Source organism: Myxocyprinus asiaticus, chromosome 3, assembly GCF_019703515.2.
Source record: "Myxocyprinus asiaticus isolate MX2 ecotype Aquarium Trade chromosome 3, UBuf_Myxa_2, whole genome shotgun sequence".
NCBI classification, from domain to species: Eukaryota; Metazoa; Chordata; class Actinopteri; order Cypriniformes; family Catostomidae; genus Myxocyprinus; species Myxocyprinus asiaticus.
This window is the reverse complement of record NC_059346.1, coordinates 17,881,809-17,899,488: the sequence shown is the minus strand read 5'-3', so window position 1 is coordinate 17,899,488 and position 17,680 is coordinate 17,881,809. Positions and strand designations below refer to the sequence as shown.

Here is a 17,680-nt window from a genome sequence, read left to right as displayed (position 1 = left end):
GCAGTTATATCTGCCTCCTGGATAAAGTGCACATTTCAGAGTAAAACATAAAACACCTTGTGTACACATTGTATTACCATAATCTCTCTAATGTTCTGACAGTTATTGAATCTTTAGTTAATCTGAGCATTTTGGACTGAAACCAGATTCACCAGTGTGATGATAATTATGTTTTTAGTTGATGCTTGTTATTAAGCACTTAAGTTGCCATTTAGCAGATACTTGTTTTTTTTTTTTTTTTTAATCCAAAGTGAGTTGCAATACCTTTTCTGACACTATGTAGAAATTAAGATTGTGTGGTTTGGGGTAGGGCTGTTTTATAGCATTCAGCTATAGAAACACTATTAAATGATGTTCTGTTTACTATTTACTAACTATGGGCTCTATAACTATGTGCAATGTCTTATCCAATTTTTGTGAGATTGCTAATTCTAAGCGCAATTTTTGTGCCAATGCAAAGCGCAAGTGTGCGTGGGTGGGAGAGTTTGCGCTATCTGTGGGTGTGTGCACGCAAACCGTGGGTGTTTTGTATGTTAATGAAGTGCCGCAAAGTGCAATTTTTTCTGTTTTCCTGAGAAATAGGTCATTGCGCTAAGATGTTTCTATACCACCTCTTATCTCAGCGCAAAGTCCAAACTCAGTTCCTGCTTTTGCAGTTTGGACATTTCACCAGCATGTGGCAACAAAGTCCATGTCCAAACTCTGAAAAGATAGTGGAACATCAAATGATGTCCATGACAATCACTGTTGTTGCCGTTTTATGAAACAAATATTTTTAAGATTTGTGTTAAACTATCTTTAGGTCATGGTTTATTTTTCATTTATTATTATTATATTTATATTTACTGTTGTATTTATGATTTGTACTTTTATTGTTTTAACTGTTGCCGTAAAGTGATTTTTAAGACATTGCAAAAGGGGCAGATGGAAGAAGTTGGAGAAAGTAAAATGTTTGGATTTGGTAAGATTTTTTTTACCACTTTGTTATTTTGATAAAATTTTAGTTTGTGCAGTGTAATTTGAATTTAGAAACATTTTTAGTTAAATTGTTTTGTATTTCAATAAATGAATTTAATTTTTCAAAATCAAAACCGACTGGTAGAAGTGAAATGCGTTCCGATACAATCACTTTTATTAGCCATGATGTGTTTGTCAGTAAATACAAATTATTATTAATACTTATATTATAATTTAACGGCGCATTAATCCAAATCCTGACGAGAGCCACATTTTCCTTGTGTATAAAAGGAACTTGTCCCTGTCATAGAAATATGCTTGACAGTTAATGCACAAAAGAACTTAGGTCCATATTTCTATTCTTATTATTTATTGCATACCATCCACTACAGTTACACTACCAGCTTCTTATGTATGTGTTGTCTTTATGTATATCGCTGGTGCTTGAGGGAATGGACTATATATAGGATGCAGATGGTGCCAGAGAAGAACCTCAAAATTAGCACCTTGTGTGCAATTTTGCCAAAACCACTTGCACCTTGAATGAAAATACAAAAACTTCATGACCATGGCCATTGACTTTGCATGTATGGTGTATGCTTAGTGCTAGCACTCTTGAAATATGGCCCTATACTGTATCTTCTAATGGAAGGCATTTAATGAGTTTACTTAAAAATGTTAATTTTAATAAACATTTGTGTTCTCACTATTTTTTATTATGTACTAACCATTTAGAAATACAATAAGGCACTCGAGGCTGTTCCATATTTTCAGTATGGCCGAATAGGTTGCAGGAACTCTGCTTCGCGTCGTGCCTAATGATGCCTCTTTATCCACAACTATTTTTAAAATATAGCATGGCCTCTCGTACCTTATTGCTTAATCAAAGTGTTGAAACCATCTTGAATGCAGTACAACACTCAGGTCTATATGGCTGAGTTGCTGGATCGAAGCCTTTCGTTTTACAGATAGCATTTAAAGACCCTGAAAGCATTAGGAAAATATTCTGATAAAACAACTGTTTACCAGGCCTCATACCCTGCAAAGCTGCCTTTAGATAATCTTTATTGTTAAAAGCACTGTATTGAATTGAATTGTGAGGCACTTTGTCAATCATAATAACCAGAGTATATGGCCCTTAGTCTCATCATATTCCTAGAATATGCCTTATATATATTTTTTTTTTTTACAGGATAACACTAATCAACATCATTTTAGAACAGCCCCTGAAAACAGCTGTTTCTCTAGAGCAGTGTTTCCCAACTCTGTTCTTGGAGGCCTCCCAACAGTACGCATTTTGGATGACTTCCTAATCCAGAATCAGGATTGGGAAACACTGCTCTGTAGAAATTTCTAATCAGTTTTTGTAAATGATCACAGCACATCACACTTTGCCAAATGTGTCTGTCACTTGTCACATAAGGCAAATCACAGAATAAAACAGACTGACATCATATACCTGTAAACACAATTTATTTACAAGACTCCATTATAGTTATAATGCCATTTATAATGATTTATTATTTTAAAAGTTTGTGTTACATTGCTGTGACTTTTTATATATAGCTTGAAGACAGCATTTGGGTCTTTTTGGCAGACATCAGCAATTTAGATGATTTTACATATATGACATTCTGGTCATATTAGCAATATTGATGAAACAGTAACTCTGCCATTATAACTGTAAAGCTGTACTCAAAAATGTTGATTTTTCTGCAAGACAATCAAAAAGCAAAACCACAATTCCTCACCCTGGAGAGAGTCTGATCAACTCAAGAATATGCAATTGCAAATTTAGCATATTATTATGCAACCAACTGTTGTTGATTCCGCTGCTAATCACAGCATAGTGTGAAAAGAAATAAAGCAAAACAGCATAACTTAAAGGGATAGTTAACCCAAAAATGAAAATTATCACCATTTACTCACCCTTACGTTGTTCCAAACCTATATGACTTTCTATCTTCCGTGGAAAATAAAAGGTTATTTTAGGAAGAATGACAGCCTCCATTTTAACCCCAATGAAAGTAAATGGTTACTGAGGCTGTCATTCTGCCTAACATCTCCTTTTGTGTTGAAAACAGATGAAAACAGAAAGTCATGTGAGTTTGGAACAACATGAGAGTGAATCTTATTTTTAGGTGAACTATTCCTTTAACATTGGTAAAGAACAGGATTGAAACCCAACATTTTAGAGGCACAGCGAATCTACCTTAATCATAACAACCAACAACAAACTCTATGGAATACTAGATGTGATCTATCTGCTCTGATCATCCTGCACCAATGGCAGGTCATAGAACAACATTTAGGGCAATGACTGTCACTGACATTGTCCACTTGTTTGTAAATTACAGTATATAAAGGTTATAGTTTCACTTTAGTCTTCCCTCCACTAGGGTGCACTTTGCTGCTCGAGAATCTCCATAGGCACAGTCTCTTTCAGGTCACTCAGTTTCCGGGAGAAGGAAGACAGTCTTGTACTAATAGAATCTCTTTTCTGCGTCAGCATCTCTCCATAAATTTGCCAAAGCCTCTCTCGGAAGTGATTTCCCACAAAACAATACAGGAAAGGGTTGATAGCAGAGTTGGAAAAGCCGAGGCAGAGGAAGAACGGCAGTAGTTTATTGATTGCTTGGAGCACCCAGCAATCCCACTCCACCTTCAGCTCTCCCAGAGCTCCCAGGAACGTCAGCACATGAAACGGGAACCAGCAAAAGAAAAATGCCAATACCACGGCAACCACCATACGCAAGACATGGACCAATCGGGCAGAGTCTTGCTCCAGGTAGTTGGGAGCTGCCATCAGGTGTACTGCGATTCGGCTGTAGCAGGTTGCTATGACAACAAATGGCAGGAAGAATCCAAGGGTGTTCTTCGCAAGAGATAACCCGGTGTGCCAGAGCTCACTGGGGTAATGCATGACACAAGCTGTCACGTTGTTTACGGGGAAAATGTGTATGTCACGGAACACAACTGTGGGCAGTGTGGTTAGAGCCGCCACGACCCAAATGATGCAGCTAACACATCTGGCCTGATTCACACTCCTGCTCTGGGAGTGTAGAGGGTAGACAATAGCGTGATATCGATCCACGCTCATACAAGTGATGAAAAATATACTAGCATAGACATTTATGGTTAGCAGAGCCCCACACAGTTTACACATAACCTTCCCAAAAATCCAATTATAATCCAGAGAGTAGTACACAGCCCAGAATGGCAAAGAGCTCAGGAAGAGCAAGTCCGACATCGCTAAATTCACCAGATACGTGTTAGCTACGGTCCTTCGCCCTGAACTGTGATACAAAACACACACTACTAGCATGTTACCAAGGAAACCCAATAAGAAGATGAGGCTGTAGAAGGTGGGGATCACTTTCTTTTGGTACTGGTAGTTTGAGGGGGACATGTAGTCACACGATGAGTTTATGATATTATGATGCAACAATGACACATTTGGTGTGGTCAGGTTGTGGGCGGAGTCTGTTTCCATGGTGTAAGTTCTGATAATGCAGAACTTTACAGGAATGTTCGTTCTCAAGTTCTAAAATGGAAAAACAGAGAGAGAGAGAGAACTTTATAGAGTGATAAAACACATTCTCAGGCTGATGATGAAATATGTTATTGTAGCCTTCTGATAAAATGTAAAATCATCTATCATATTCTATTGATCTTAAACCTTCACTAAAACTTATTGATATCCTGCACCCTAAAACAGGAAAATGCAAGATTGTGAAATTTGTGAACACTTAGTCCAAAAGTAAAAATCATAAAACAGCTGTAAATCATAGACTGAACTTTATAGTTTGCCAAAACAAATAAAAATGAATTATTTACAAGACAGAAAAACATTGTTCTCTTAGAATAAGCTGAGACACATGAAAAAGTGTTCAAAAGAGTGTGTGACTATGTTATCCCATATGTTTATAATGTTCTTATTCTCCTCTGAGACGAAAAAGACTAACTCATTTCAACCCTATTTAAAGCACTAGTCCCACGGTGGTGGACAGTCTTATTCTCTATTATGTTATTAGAGCTGTAGAGAACAAAATCCCACCGCATACTGACCGTGGACAATCCAGGGGGACTGGATGCTGCATCCTCTACAACTTATCAGTGTGAGAAAGAAAATATGCATGTGTGTGTGTGTGAGAGAGAGAGAGAGAAATGTGAGAAATGAAACATGCCACTAAGCACGTGTGAGTGTGTGACCGTGGCTCTGTTGAGTTTGGGTCCACTGCAGATGTGTTTTATAGCCCTCAGTAGGCTGCACTCCACAGTACATCTGGTTACTGTTAGCAGGTGTGGGGCATATGAACATATTTGATTGGCTGGAAAATCAGCTGCGGAGGATGGGGGTGTAGGAGAGAGGTTTTAACACTCCACCATAAAGTGTATATAACTCAAATCAGGTGCCCAAACGTTTTGTTCATATTTTCTATTGAGATAAGGCACTGTATGCAATATTGCACAACATAAAACAAACTTACAGCCATAGGTCCTGAAAAACTGATATCACAGTCAAATTTGAAAATGAGATCAAATCCTCTGGTGAACTGTTCACCTAGCAAGCAGTTAAAGTTTTTAGTAAAAAGGTAAAATTGGTTGTTTTAGGCTGTTTAGTGTTTGTCATTTACAGTGGGTTTAAATTTAAATTATTATATATTTAAAATATCTGTCAAACAAGTACAGTTTAAATACGTGAAATATCCTTAGGAATCTGGTTACTCTACCTAAATTAGAATATAATGAGTTTCTCATCATTCAAATATGCTCAGCGCTGTCATAAAAATAAATGTATGAAGATTAACATTACACACTCTGTGCCCTAAAGTATGTTCACAGTAGGTAAATATAATCCCTGTTATATTTCAAATGTAGCACGTTCTTAATTAGAATGCTATGCCTGACTCTAGACATGTAATTTCTGTTTATGTCATCGGTAAAGATCGTATTTATCAATCCAAGAAAATCATAAAATTAAAAGCATTTGCTTTTATAACTGCAGTCTCTTCTAGGGAAGCATTAAAACATAGTATGACATTTCCTGAGAAAACAAATCTCATGTTACATGACTATAGCCAGGGAACAACAGCAAAACTTCAACTAGGAAAAAAATGACATTTAAACTTACAATTATCTCTTAAGCTTCAGTTAACATCTTTAGTGTGTCTGGAATGGTTTTTAGTGTTCAGTGGCCTTTTGAATTGAAAAAAAGAGATTTGTAAAATTTGTTCTTTGTACAATTTTAAATTCCATGAATCACCAAAGTTAAAAGTCAAGAAGCTTTATTGTCATTTCACTCCAATGTTGTAGGAGAGAAAACAAAATGCAGTGACTTCTGGAGTCACAGTGCAGAACATGTAAGAAGACTAATACTTAACATTGTGCCTACTAGACACATTGCCCTCATCAACTTGTATTTTACGTTTTTAATATTGTTTTTAACCTGTGTTACTAAAAATTTTTAATGAATTATCGTGTATTTAGAATATCTGCTATACCTAACACCTGGCGGGCCTGAGTAACATCTGGTTTTAATTCTGGATCTTAAGAAGCAGTTCATTTTTGAATAAAATCATCTCGCAAAAGCAGTGTTCAAAGCTTAGAATAATTCACCACAGCGCTCTTAAACACTGACTCTATCATTTCACCATACCTTTAAGTTTTCGGTGCAAAGTTAGAGAAGTCTTCTGTCCCTCTGAGATGTTAAAACCCTGGCACGCATTTCACGCTGATGAATGAGCCAAAGCAAGATTAATTCTCTTTGTTTTGCCCCCAGCAGACTTGTCCATTTTGGAAGTGGAGCCTTTTCTCTGCATGTGTAAGTATATGAGGGAGTAAACAGCCAACCAGATGTAGGATTTGTTAAAACATTTTTTGTCCACAGTCGTCCACTGGGAAAAGGAGGGTGGAGAAGGATGTTGATGGGGGTGGCGGGGGATGTTCTCTTCCTTTTCAGAAATGCCTGTGTTTGTGTTAAATGCATCTGTCCACATATTCGGTTAAGCAGTTCTGCGTGAACAGAGCAAGAAGCAAACAAGTTAAAGAAAGAGCGTGAGAGAGTAAAAAGGAACGATTTTTGCATTACAACTTGCACGCTACTTGCATGTCCTGTCAGCAACAGAGAAATAAAAACACAAAGATGAATCCTTCACTTCATTCACTTTATTTCTCTATAAATAAACATTATGTTTACTGCATACTGCAAATGTGATAGTGTGTTAAATTACTACATAACAAGCATTGGTCTCTCTGTAGCCTATCATCTGTATAAAATATAAGAGGAAAATATCTATACTCGCATTTCTTAAGGGTATTTATTTACATTTATTTACATTTTTACAATTCAAATGATATTTAAACAGTATGCGATATGCACATACTTCAGTGTCTGTTTCATGTTTTAATGTTCCCTTCTACAGTAAGAAATTGTTTTCTGATGCAATGTTGATGTTTTTAAGTTTAAGTTAAAATAGTTTGTCAAAAATCAAACTTTGTATAAATAAAGCTTTGTTTTGTTTTTTTAGTTTTTTGTTTAAGCTGTTCACCACTTAGTTCATTTTTGTTTTTGTTAATGATATATCGATTTTTATTAATTAAAGGTGCTGTGAGCAATTTCAGCTGTTCTACTTCCACGAGACTGAGCCATTGAATTAGCCATGTCCCATCTTTCCAAAACCCAGCACACCAAAGATACCAAATGAGCTGTTTTGAGACCAACATAGTGCAGAAACGGTTGTCTAAAACAACAGCAGCAAAATAGCACCCTCAACTGACAACTGTTATGAACTACATGGCTTAAAAATGGCAGTAAGCCTCAATAATTTGCTGCAACTATAATACTATGAGAAAGTGCAAAATGATTGACAGTTCGAAAGCTTCATTGTCGGAAAGCATTTTTGTTTGCTGTTTACAGAGTCTAGAGCTGTCACATAGACAGGTGAGTTATCTTATGAAACTTATTTCATTAATATCTTTCAGGGAGTAGGAACATTTTTTGCATGCCTTTCCATTAAAAAATTGCTTACAGCACCTTTAACGTTAAAGATTGGCGATTGTTTCTTAAAATTTGCAACCCTAATTACTATTTATGAAATTATTGGTTCTTTGTCTCAGAAGAGTTTTGGATTCTGCCACTAAAATTTTGGGTTTGAATCTTGTTCTCTTTCAGCGTTAAAGAGACAGTTCACTCAAATATAAAAAAAATCTTTCTAAAGTCTTTTATTTATTCACCTTCATGTTGTTCCAAACCCTTATGATTTTCTGAACACAAAAGGAGATGTTCGGCAGAATGTTAGCGTATGATAACCTCAGTCCCTGTTCACTTACATCGTATGAAAAAAAAGAGCAGCTTCAACATTCTTCAAAATTTCTCATATGAGTTTAAGAGACACTTTTACCCAGAGCATGAAACCAGATTCTTAAAACATAGGAAATTGAGAGACATCAGAGGCTCCCCATTCACTCTCTTTAGTTTCCATGGCAATGATGACCCAGTGAGAGACCCCTCAGGGGTCACAGGCAGCTGTGTCATAATCTCATAACAAGGCAGATAATGATGTCTCAAATGAGGAGTGCTAAGATAACAGAAATTTTGGGTAATTACTGATGAAATAACACAGACACGTGTGCATGTGTGTGTTTACAAATTTACTTCCAAAAAAAAAAAATGAAGAATGTAGGTCTGTGGCTACCAGTCCTTAACTGAAGTAATATCACAGATGAAAATGTAATTTTATGACAGACACTTTTGAATGATGCTCTATGGCCTATTAGACTTCAGTATAATGACACACAGCAGCAGTAGTACTATTTTATGACTTCATGGTCTGAATTATATGTCAGCAAACCACCATTTAAATAGTTCAGAATGTGTCATGGTTTGCTTAATGGTGTATAAATGTTCTTCCTGTGTTTGTTTGACATCCAGTGTGTCTGACCTCAGAGAGTACACTTAATTACTGAGATCCATATCCATCCTCTGTCACTGAAATATTCCCCCTCTTCTCAAAAACTTCCTTTTGGCATCCATCAAGGGAAAGAGTGTGTTAACAAATCTTCATTATGTAATCAGAAGAAGCTTATGTAAGAAATATAAGATAAATTCACTTGAACACTGAAAACTGAGGGAAGGATAAGAAAGAAAGAAAAAAAGCAAACACTAAGAGCAAGTGTTTAAAACCTCTGATGTGTTTGTAGAATGTTTCGCAGATTTTTAAAGTGCAGAAATTTGACTTTATACATTCTTCTTTCCTTTCAAAATGCATTTATTTCCTTCTTAGCAAAGAAAACAAAACAAAATGTAACAATAATGCTTTTTAGCCCTTTCCAAACAAAGCCTTTAACATTATAGAGATAGAAGTGTACTAAAATAGCACCAATACAAGTCAAGTACATTAAACATTTCCCAAAGTCTAAGTGGGATGTTGACTAATTGAATTAACTAGTCCCCATAGGTTGCGTATTCATTGCGATGTGCATTAAATCCCTTAAATCCTCATCCTCCACAAAATTAATCAGCCGGCAGGCTGTAGCTATCCACTTTGGATATGGAATTCACATCAGGGTGTCAAGCGCCGCTTTGAACTCTACATGAAAAGCGCTGTAGATGTTGACCATTTTTGGAATGGCATACTACCCATACTACTCTTACTGCTTCTTTCATGTATAACAGAAATAGTAAGAGTAATATGGTAGAATGGCATTCTGAAAACGACCAACGTCTTGTTCTGCTTTTAGCGCTGGCACTGCCCACGTAATGATACTTAATCCAAATTTTCTGGTAATGATTATTCTGCGGTAAAATTCCAACTTACAAAAGATGCAAAGTACTTTATTTTTGTGATCAGGTTTCTCCATGACTTAATCATTGGCATGGAATATCTGTTGTATGTTTCTGGTGTGTACATCAGTGTAATGTCCCCGCCAGACACATCGCAAAGGTTCCGCCCTATTCCAACCAGTGTTCATGACTAACACGGACCTGAATAAAATGTCAGAATCTAATGTGAAAATTGGTAAATGCCTTAATCGCGATGAAGAAAAATGTACACGTTAAATATTTTCAATTAATCACTAGTTTAGCTAGCTCTAGTTTGAAGTCAGTAATTTCATGTCTTTGGATTTTTCCTTTTTTTTTGGTTTAACCTTTTAATTTAAATTAATTTATACAGACTGTCCTCATATCAGGAGACTCTAGGCTTTCATTTAAGGGTTAAATCATCAACGCATGACATCACATCACAAAAATAAGATTTCTGTAAAATTTCTGTAAAATGCTTCTATGTGAGCATCTCATTAAGTTTTTACATTAAAACCTGTCAAAAGAGTAACATCTTTAGTTTCATCTGATGTGCCAATTTAAAAATTTCAGTAATTTATCACGAAGCAGAACACTGTTAATCACAAATTGGGACTTAATTTAAAATAATTTCTAATTGATTTATAATGTATTAAAAATGCCAAACTGTTCTGGGAAAAGTGCATTCATACAAAACACTGTAGGTTAAGCCATTAACTTATAGGCAGCAAGGCAGCAATACAGCTGCCTATAGCTTTCCTATGCAGACAAGTCCATTCACTCTTGACTTCAGGTTACAACTTCAGTTCCAGGCTGCAAATAACATTTTGCACTGATCGACATGGTTGGCAGTCAGTGGGCTATGTTGACCACTACTTTGTTTTAGAATTGATAAAGTTAATTTCTGATTTTACAAATGCTACAGCATTGGCTACTATGTTTGTTTGACAGTGCATGCATGAATTTGAGAACATGTTGTGCCAAATTAGAGGAAATGTTTTAATAAAAATGTAATACACAAAGCTGATTTTCTATAGCTTGGTATTTGCTGTTCTACGAAATTGCTTTGTTTGCATGGTTCTCAGGTGCTACTAGTACAAATTATAATGCACACAGCAATCGTGCCTGGGTCTTAGGAGTTTAAGGTAGTTCAAAACAACATTTGTAAAGGGCTTTTTTCAACTGACCAACACGCAAGAGATGGTTATAAATAATGGGAATGTTTTTAAGTATGTTTGTAATTAATATCACAAATGACAAATGGAAAACAGAGTGGATGGTCTTGATGGCAGATATGAGGTTCTCAGAGATGCTCTAAGGAGATCTCTTCTGAGGGCACTTCACTTTGATCTGAAGAACATATCTTTTCCATGGAAGTGTTCAGTTAAATGAATAATATGCTAAACTAATTTTAATATACTTAAAAGTATCATATATGTCTCTCTAAAGGGTTCACCAACAATGAAGTGTCAATGTGCTTTATGAGCATGACAATGGTATGTTTGTACTAATAGAACAAATACAAAAACTGAAAAGTAAATAATAAGAGAATGATGGCAAGCCCATGATAATAGGCCAAGAAAAGCAGTATTCTCAGTTCCAGAGTTCAGCACATTAACCATGGAATCCCCCCTAAACACTCCTAAAATTAACATTACATAGACACATGACTTGCCAATATAAACTCGTTTAACTGTCTTAATAAAGCTATTCAGTTTGCAAGCGTATAACCCAGAACAGAAATGGCATTTTTTTTTTTAAACCATGGATTCCCTCTGGAATTTCGAGTGGGTTTTTAGGATAGTGTTTTGCTTTTTTTTTTTGGTTTTGTTTGTTTTGCTTTTTTTATTAAAATAAGGTATGTGTGGTTAACATTACTTGAATATAATTTCCCGTTTTGTTCTACAACATACAATCATATCTTAAACTTGTTTTAAAAGGGTTTGGACTAAAGGACTAAAATGGTTGTCTGATGAATTACACATTTGTGAAGCACATAAACAGTTAATTGGCCTTCTGGGTTGGCCTACAAATTGACGTCAAGACTGAACAGCACTATAAAGATTAAATCTGAAAAACTTATCTGTCTCACTAGAATGGGCACTGGATTTCAATCTGTTTATAAAAGCCAAATCATGATTCGTCAAAATAAATTGATCAATAAAAGTACTCATAGAGATTATATAATACTCAGCGACAACATGAAACTTAGAAATTTAGACAAAACTTTCAGTATGTAGGAACTACCTACATATTAATCTTACACAGATGATGCTTAATAAGCTGTCAAAGTGTGTGGTCATGTAAATACATTAAACAGCTGTCCTTTATCAGGGTAAGGTCATAAACGGTTAAAGCAGAAACCAGTCGGCACATGTTATTTTAGCTCATTACCCAGATTTTGCGTGCATGTAAACACCTTTATCTGTGTTCTTAATGGCTTATCCAATTTGTGCGCAAGCCTGTTTACACTTTGATGTCAAAAGCAAAGAATAACCCAATGATTTCAAATCTCATGTAAATGCGGTTTTCTTGGGTTGTCATATTTTTTTGATTCCCTTTCAAATCAGTCACTTCGACGCTGGGTCATTTGCTGATGCTATGGGGAAGCTTCTCCCAGGAGTGACGTTCTCTGAAGCCCTTTACAAATCATGGCAATCTATTAGTAGATGGCACTTGATGCTCCACCTCTTATGTGCGCATCATTGCGGGCATGTAAACTGAAGCACAGCTCCATTTTGTCAGAATTTTCTTCTTCAGGGTCGTGATAACATATCATGTGCTCTCTAGACGCTCAAATCTTTGCTTCCTCATTGAAACTGCACACCTTTACAGCAAGTGGATTATTTCTAGTCACTTCTGTGTTTGTTTGATATTGTGCATTGTGTTGTATTGTGTGCTTCTTTCAGTGAAAAGAAGCAAAAGAGCCTTTTGCTTAACAGTGTCTTGATAAAGAATACGTTTTGCAAATGTTTCCACAAAGCACATGAAAAGACGAGCGATATATCCCTCTCTCTGATGGGCATGAGCGCTGTTTTTTTTGTTTTTTTAAATTAGAGGCGCTCGTTGAGACTGATTGTAACCGGAGCATTTTTGGTATTTATCAGCATATTGGTGTGCATCTAAACACACTCACTGACATTCAAAGAACAATTGTACAAGTTTAACATGACCTCAATTAGGCTCATGAAAAGTCATCATATATACAGTAAATATTTTTGCACTTCAACATACTGAAGGCTATTAACAAAAGTCAACCTAAATTTAACTGAATGACTGCAGTTACAACTCTAAAATGATATCTGAAGAAAATAATAACATTTTTAAAATGTATAGGCTATTCTTAGTTAAGCAAAATTAGATCACGATAGAGATGACAGAAAACCCCGAACAGTATTTCTTCTCCCTGACGGACAATCTAATGTCTATATTCATGGGAAATATTCTTAATGTTATCTCTACACACAAGTTCTGTTAACACAGGAAAGTTATGATGACATTCATGACTAGTATATGGTCACCCTTTTTGTTTAAACATGCAAAATGATACGGTATGTGCATGGTTGGTGAGTAACGGAATACATGTATTGGGATTACGTTTTTAAATTACAAAATATAAGTAACTGTATTCCACTACAGTTACAATTTAAATCATTGGTATTTAGAATACAGTTACATTCAAAAAGTATTTTGATTACTGAAGAGATTACTTTGCATTTTATTGTCATTTGTTTCATTTAATATTTAGTGCTTTCAGATGGAAAACATTTATACATATAAATGATGCGATCCAAAGTGCATTTGAACAGCGGTGAAACACTTTCTTATGATGTGTTACATTCATACGAGCAGACAGAGAAGTACGTTTGAAGTAAGTTTGGAGCAGAAGAAATAGAAATAAACCTTGTGTAAATTGTCAGCTTTACGCTAAGCTAAAATGCTATTTCTAGCCATTTTACATGGACATGTGACCAGGCATGATCATATTTTTTTTATCAGGAAAATTCACGTTAGACCATAATATCTTCTTTTCTAGTAAGGCCTTTGATATTAGGGCAAAAATTTTATTCTTGATAATAATTTTTGTATTGTTTTCCTGTAGAAATATCTGAAAATCCTTAAAACAAGATCAATTTGATTTATCTTGTTTTAGAAACAACACTGCATAAGATATTTAGGTTTTTCAGAGAATGTATTTTTAATGTGTATTTTGTCTTACTGTACTGGCAGAGTTTTTAAGTCAAAACAAGTGAAAAAAATCTACCAGTGCTGAAGAAGTAATCCAAAGTATTTAGAATACTTTACTGACCTTGAGTAATCTAATGGAATGTGTTACAAATGACATTTTACAGCATGTATTCTGTAGTGGAATACATTTCAAAAGTAACCCTCCCAACCCTGAGTATGTGACATGAAAAAAACTATGTGTGCCTTAAAATGTAAGAAAGGGGAAAAAACAATGAACAAAGTCTTGAACACATTCTGTTCCCTGTCAAAGAGCATCAGCAGTTCTCCCCAGTGACTGACAGAAGATCTCAGAGAGAGAGAGGAAGAGGGAGAAGGGAGGAAGAGGAAGGGTCACAGAGGGGACAGGATGCTGGTTTGGGGGAGAGTCTGAAGGGATAAATTAGGAACAAGCCTGAATGTACAGAGAGAATGTGAGATGTACAGTCACAAACCACCATCCCAAAGGGCTCACCCTAAACACACTAATAATAGACTTTTCTGTGTGAGTAGTGGAGGGGTATGTGTGTTGTGTTTACGTTATGGACACAAACAAAAAACAATAACATTGTTGTGGAATTACTTATTGTGGTGCAACTTGCATGCAAGAAAGATTTTCACTCACCACTACACTTGTGTATACAGCAATATGACTAAGTAATTTGGGATGATCTAATACAATATTAAATATAGCTGAAAAAAACCTTTCTGATTAGCCTTCCTCGATAATAACTTATCATCTTACCTTAGGCTGACAGTTCATCAGTCCAACCTGTGGATTCTCAGAATGAGTATGGCTCTAAATTCTATAAATGGAAATTTTTTATTAAAGTTTTGTGGCATTGTGCATCACTGCTTTATTACACAGAGGCATTTAACATGTCACATATGTTTATCAAGCCAAACCAGCTATTATGACTTTACCTCTATAAGTAAGGGTTTATCAACCTTTTCCAACCCAGGGACCCTCCACCCAGACTTGCAGTGAACTCAGTCACCCACTAATATAAATGGCATACAACATCTATTCTTCCATTAACACATCAACAAACCTTATAATGTTATGCTATACTAGTATTTACCTAGCACATCAATTAATTGGCCTACCTTTTCATCCTTTCCCATGTCTTGGATTAATCACACAACTGTATTGGTCGAGATAGAAAGAGAGAGAGAGATTTAAATTAGTTTATGGTGATTTTATCCTCTATAGAATCGACTGAATTATCCAAGGATGGAATATAAGCTTGCTTCTTTCAACCACACATATTAAATATAGTTACAGTATAGAAAAAACAAACAATATTTTGTACTACAGTGTATAATATTGAAATTTCTTGTTTTAGACCACAGACCCCCTGCAGTACCTTCATGGACCCCAAGGGTCTGTGGAACCCCAGTTGAAAACCTGGGCTACAAGTCAATTTGAAAAAAGAACACACTGTACCAACATTAAAACATTAACTCATGTGTCGCTAATTAACAGATTCCTTTAAGGATGCATTTGAGCTAATACAGTATTTGGATTGATATATTGCTTTGGGGGGGAACATCATTTGGATTGATGGTCATCTGTAGAGGTTCATTCTAATATCTGATACCCTCAACTGAATGTCTAACGACATCACAGACTCAGTTTATTATATCACATTACTGTTTCTGGAAAGAGAAAGAGAGAAGGGGGATCTAAATGGTTCAAATTTCACGTCATCACATTCAGAGCTGTGAGGATGATGAAACATAAGATACCTCACTTAAGTATGCGCTCCTCTTGCAGAGACAGAGACTGGTAAATTAGACAGGACGACTGCACTATGATGACGGATATGACTCTGTGCTGACCTCTGCTGTTCAGCAACACACACGTCCTCAAATCACTGATGCAGCATATGGGTTTTGTCAACATACAGAATATCTTCCTGAGAGAAAAGCACTCACTGAATAATATCAGAAGTGCTGTGTATGTTAAGAATCATAAACATGTCTCTGATATACAGTGTTTTTGATAATACTCAAAGGACACGGTTGACACAGGATTTGTAGATTAAATGATACGAAAAACCACTCAACTCAGCTACAAATCATTGCTTGTCACTACACTGAGGCTTAGACATTTCACAATGATGCAGAGACTTTCTCTGTGTGTGTGTGTGTATACATTTCCTGCTGTTCATATTTCAAAACTTAAGCCCTGTACATATATGCAGCGACAAAGCAACAAGATCTCATTCTTTTTTTAATGAGAATGATATCTAAGTTAGTTTTACTGGCAAAATACCTCATCTGTGATCAGATTTTCAAGAGATATTGCCAGACGTGCAGGCTAGACGTTTTGTTAGAGTGACAGCAGAAGAAACGGCCACTAGTGACATTACAGTATAAAGACCTTCGACATCAAGCGATAATGCCGCTGCATGTGTTTAAAGTCCCCATGAAATACCTTGCCATTAGCAGTTCGGATTTGGTGTTTTGACTTACTGTATTTCCTACTGAAACAGGAAGTGGGGGTGGGACATGTCCAACGCTCATGCCAGAGCCGCTTAAGCCATGCTCTCACTACAAGACTGCCAAACTATACAAATCGCTGTACTGCTCACATTACACAACAAGGTTTCTTGTCATTATCTTGTCGTAGCAGCGCACATTCTACAGTACACGACAGATCGCAGATGAGATGCACAAACTATAAGATCTTTGGCAAAGAAGCATCCCCGACCAACAGTGGAAAAAAACTTTTCTTACATAATTTCACGGAGAAATTAGAGTAATCACCGAATTTTTCCAGAGAGTACGAGTTTTTAGTTTGAAAAACAAGATACAAAAAAAGAAAATATGCCAAAAATGATGATTGTGAAGCTGTCTGTTTTTGAAAAAAAAAGTTGGAGGTAAATAAAACTGCACAGTATAGTGCTCATACCATTTATTTATTTGTTAAAAATGAATTCTTGTTAGTTAATTACAATAAAACAAATTTGTGCCTTTCCATTCCTGTACAAAGATGCATTGTAAGATGTGATTGGCTGGAGCAGTTCGGCATTGTCGCTGCATCGCTCACACTACAAGATTATGTGGCGATAATATCAAACATACCTGAAATATCGCAGCATCTTTGACAGCTCAAGACCGGTTCACATCACATCCCTGAACTGCTCATACTTAACGAGCTTCATCGACTGTAGCGAGCACAGTTTTGGCTACGATCTGGGAGTTTTGTCACAGATCTCGGAAATCTTTCTGCGACAGCAAAATCCAACCCAAAATCATATAGTGAGAGTGTGGCTTTACCGGGGAAACTTGAGAAGCGATCTCAATACCGGACAGCTTTTCCAAAGACTTGAGAACAAAACGAAGATCTAACTGACAAATTAATCTATAACCAGCCCACAAACGCACACAGCACATACCAGTCTTTCCTTACTACGAGACTGGAGCCGTTGTGCAAGTCCAATGCAGATGAATTGGAAAAAAGTACGTAAAAGATAATATATCCATGTTTTTATTCACAATACACTAAGCATAAAGAATAAAGAACACTTACTCGAGCTATCCATCCCAAGAAACCTCTGACTGCACAAAAAATATAAATATACTCTAGAAACTTTTCTTGCGTCGGGAACCTGTGTTGGAGTGACCCATTAATAAATGATCATCCCCATGCCCTATTCCCTTCGAAGACAATTACTCTCCACTGTGAGA

General features: G+C 36.1%; 1 protein-coding gene across 1 annotated transcript; it reads right to left on the bottom strand.

The window, feature by feature from the left end:
* Positions 1-2,413: 2,413 nt before the first annotated feature.
* Positions 2,414-6,846, bottom strand: agtr2 (angiotensin II receptor, type 2). The gene is made up of 2 exons (XM_051674749.1): positions 6,617-6,846; positions 2,414-4,501 (listed from the first exon to the last, which is right to left on the bottom strand). The coding sequence occupies exon 2, from the start codon at positions 4,448-4,450 to the stop codon at positions 3,353-3,355; it is 1,098 nt and encodes a 365-aa protein (XP_051530709.1). The 5' UTR covers positions 4,451-4,501; positions 6,617-6,846; the 3' UTR covers positions 2,414-3,352.
* Positions 6,847-17,680: the final 10,834 nt, after the last annotated feature.

Excerpts from the sequence above, each read along its gene's own strand:
- agtr2 (XM_051674749.1), bottom strand. The coding sequence starts at position 4,450 with ATGGAAACAGACTCCGCCCACAACCTGACCACACCAAATGTGTCATTG.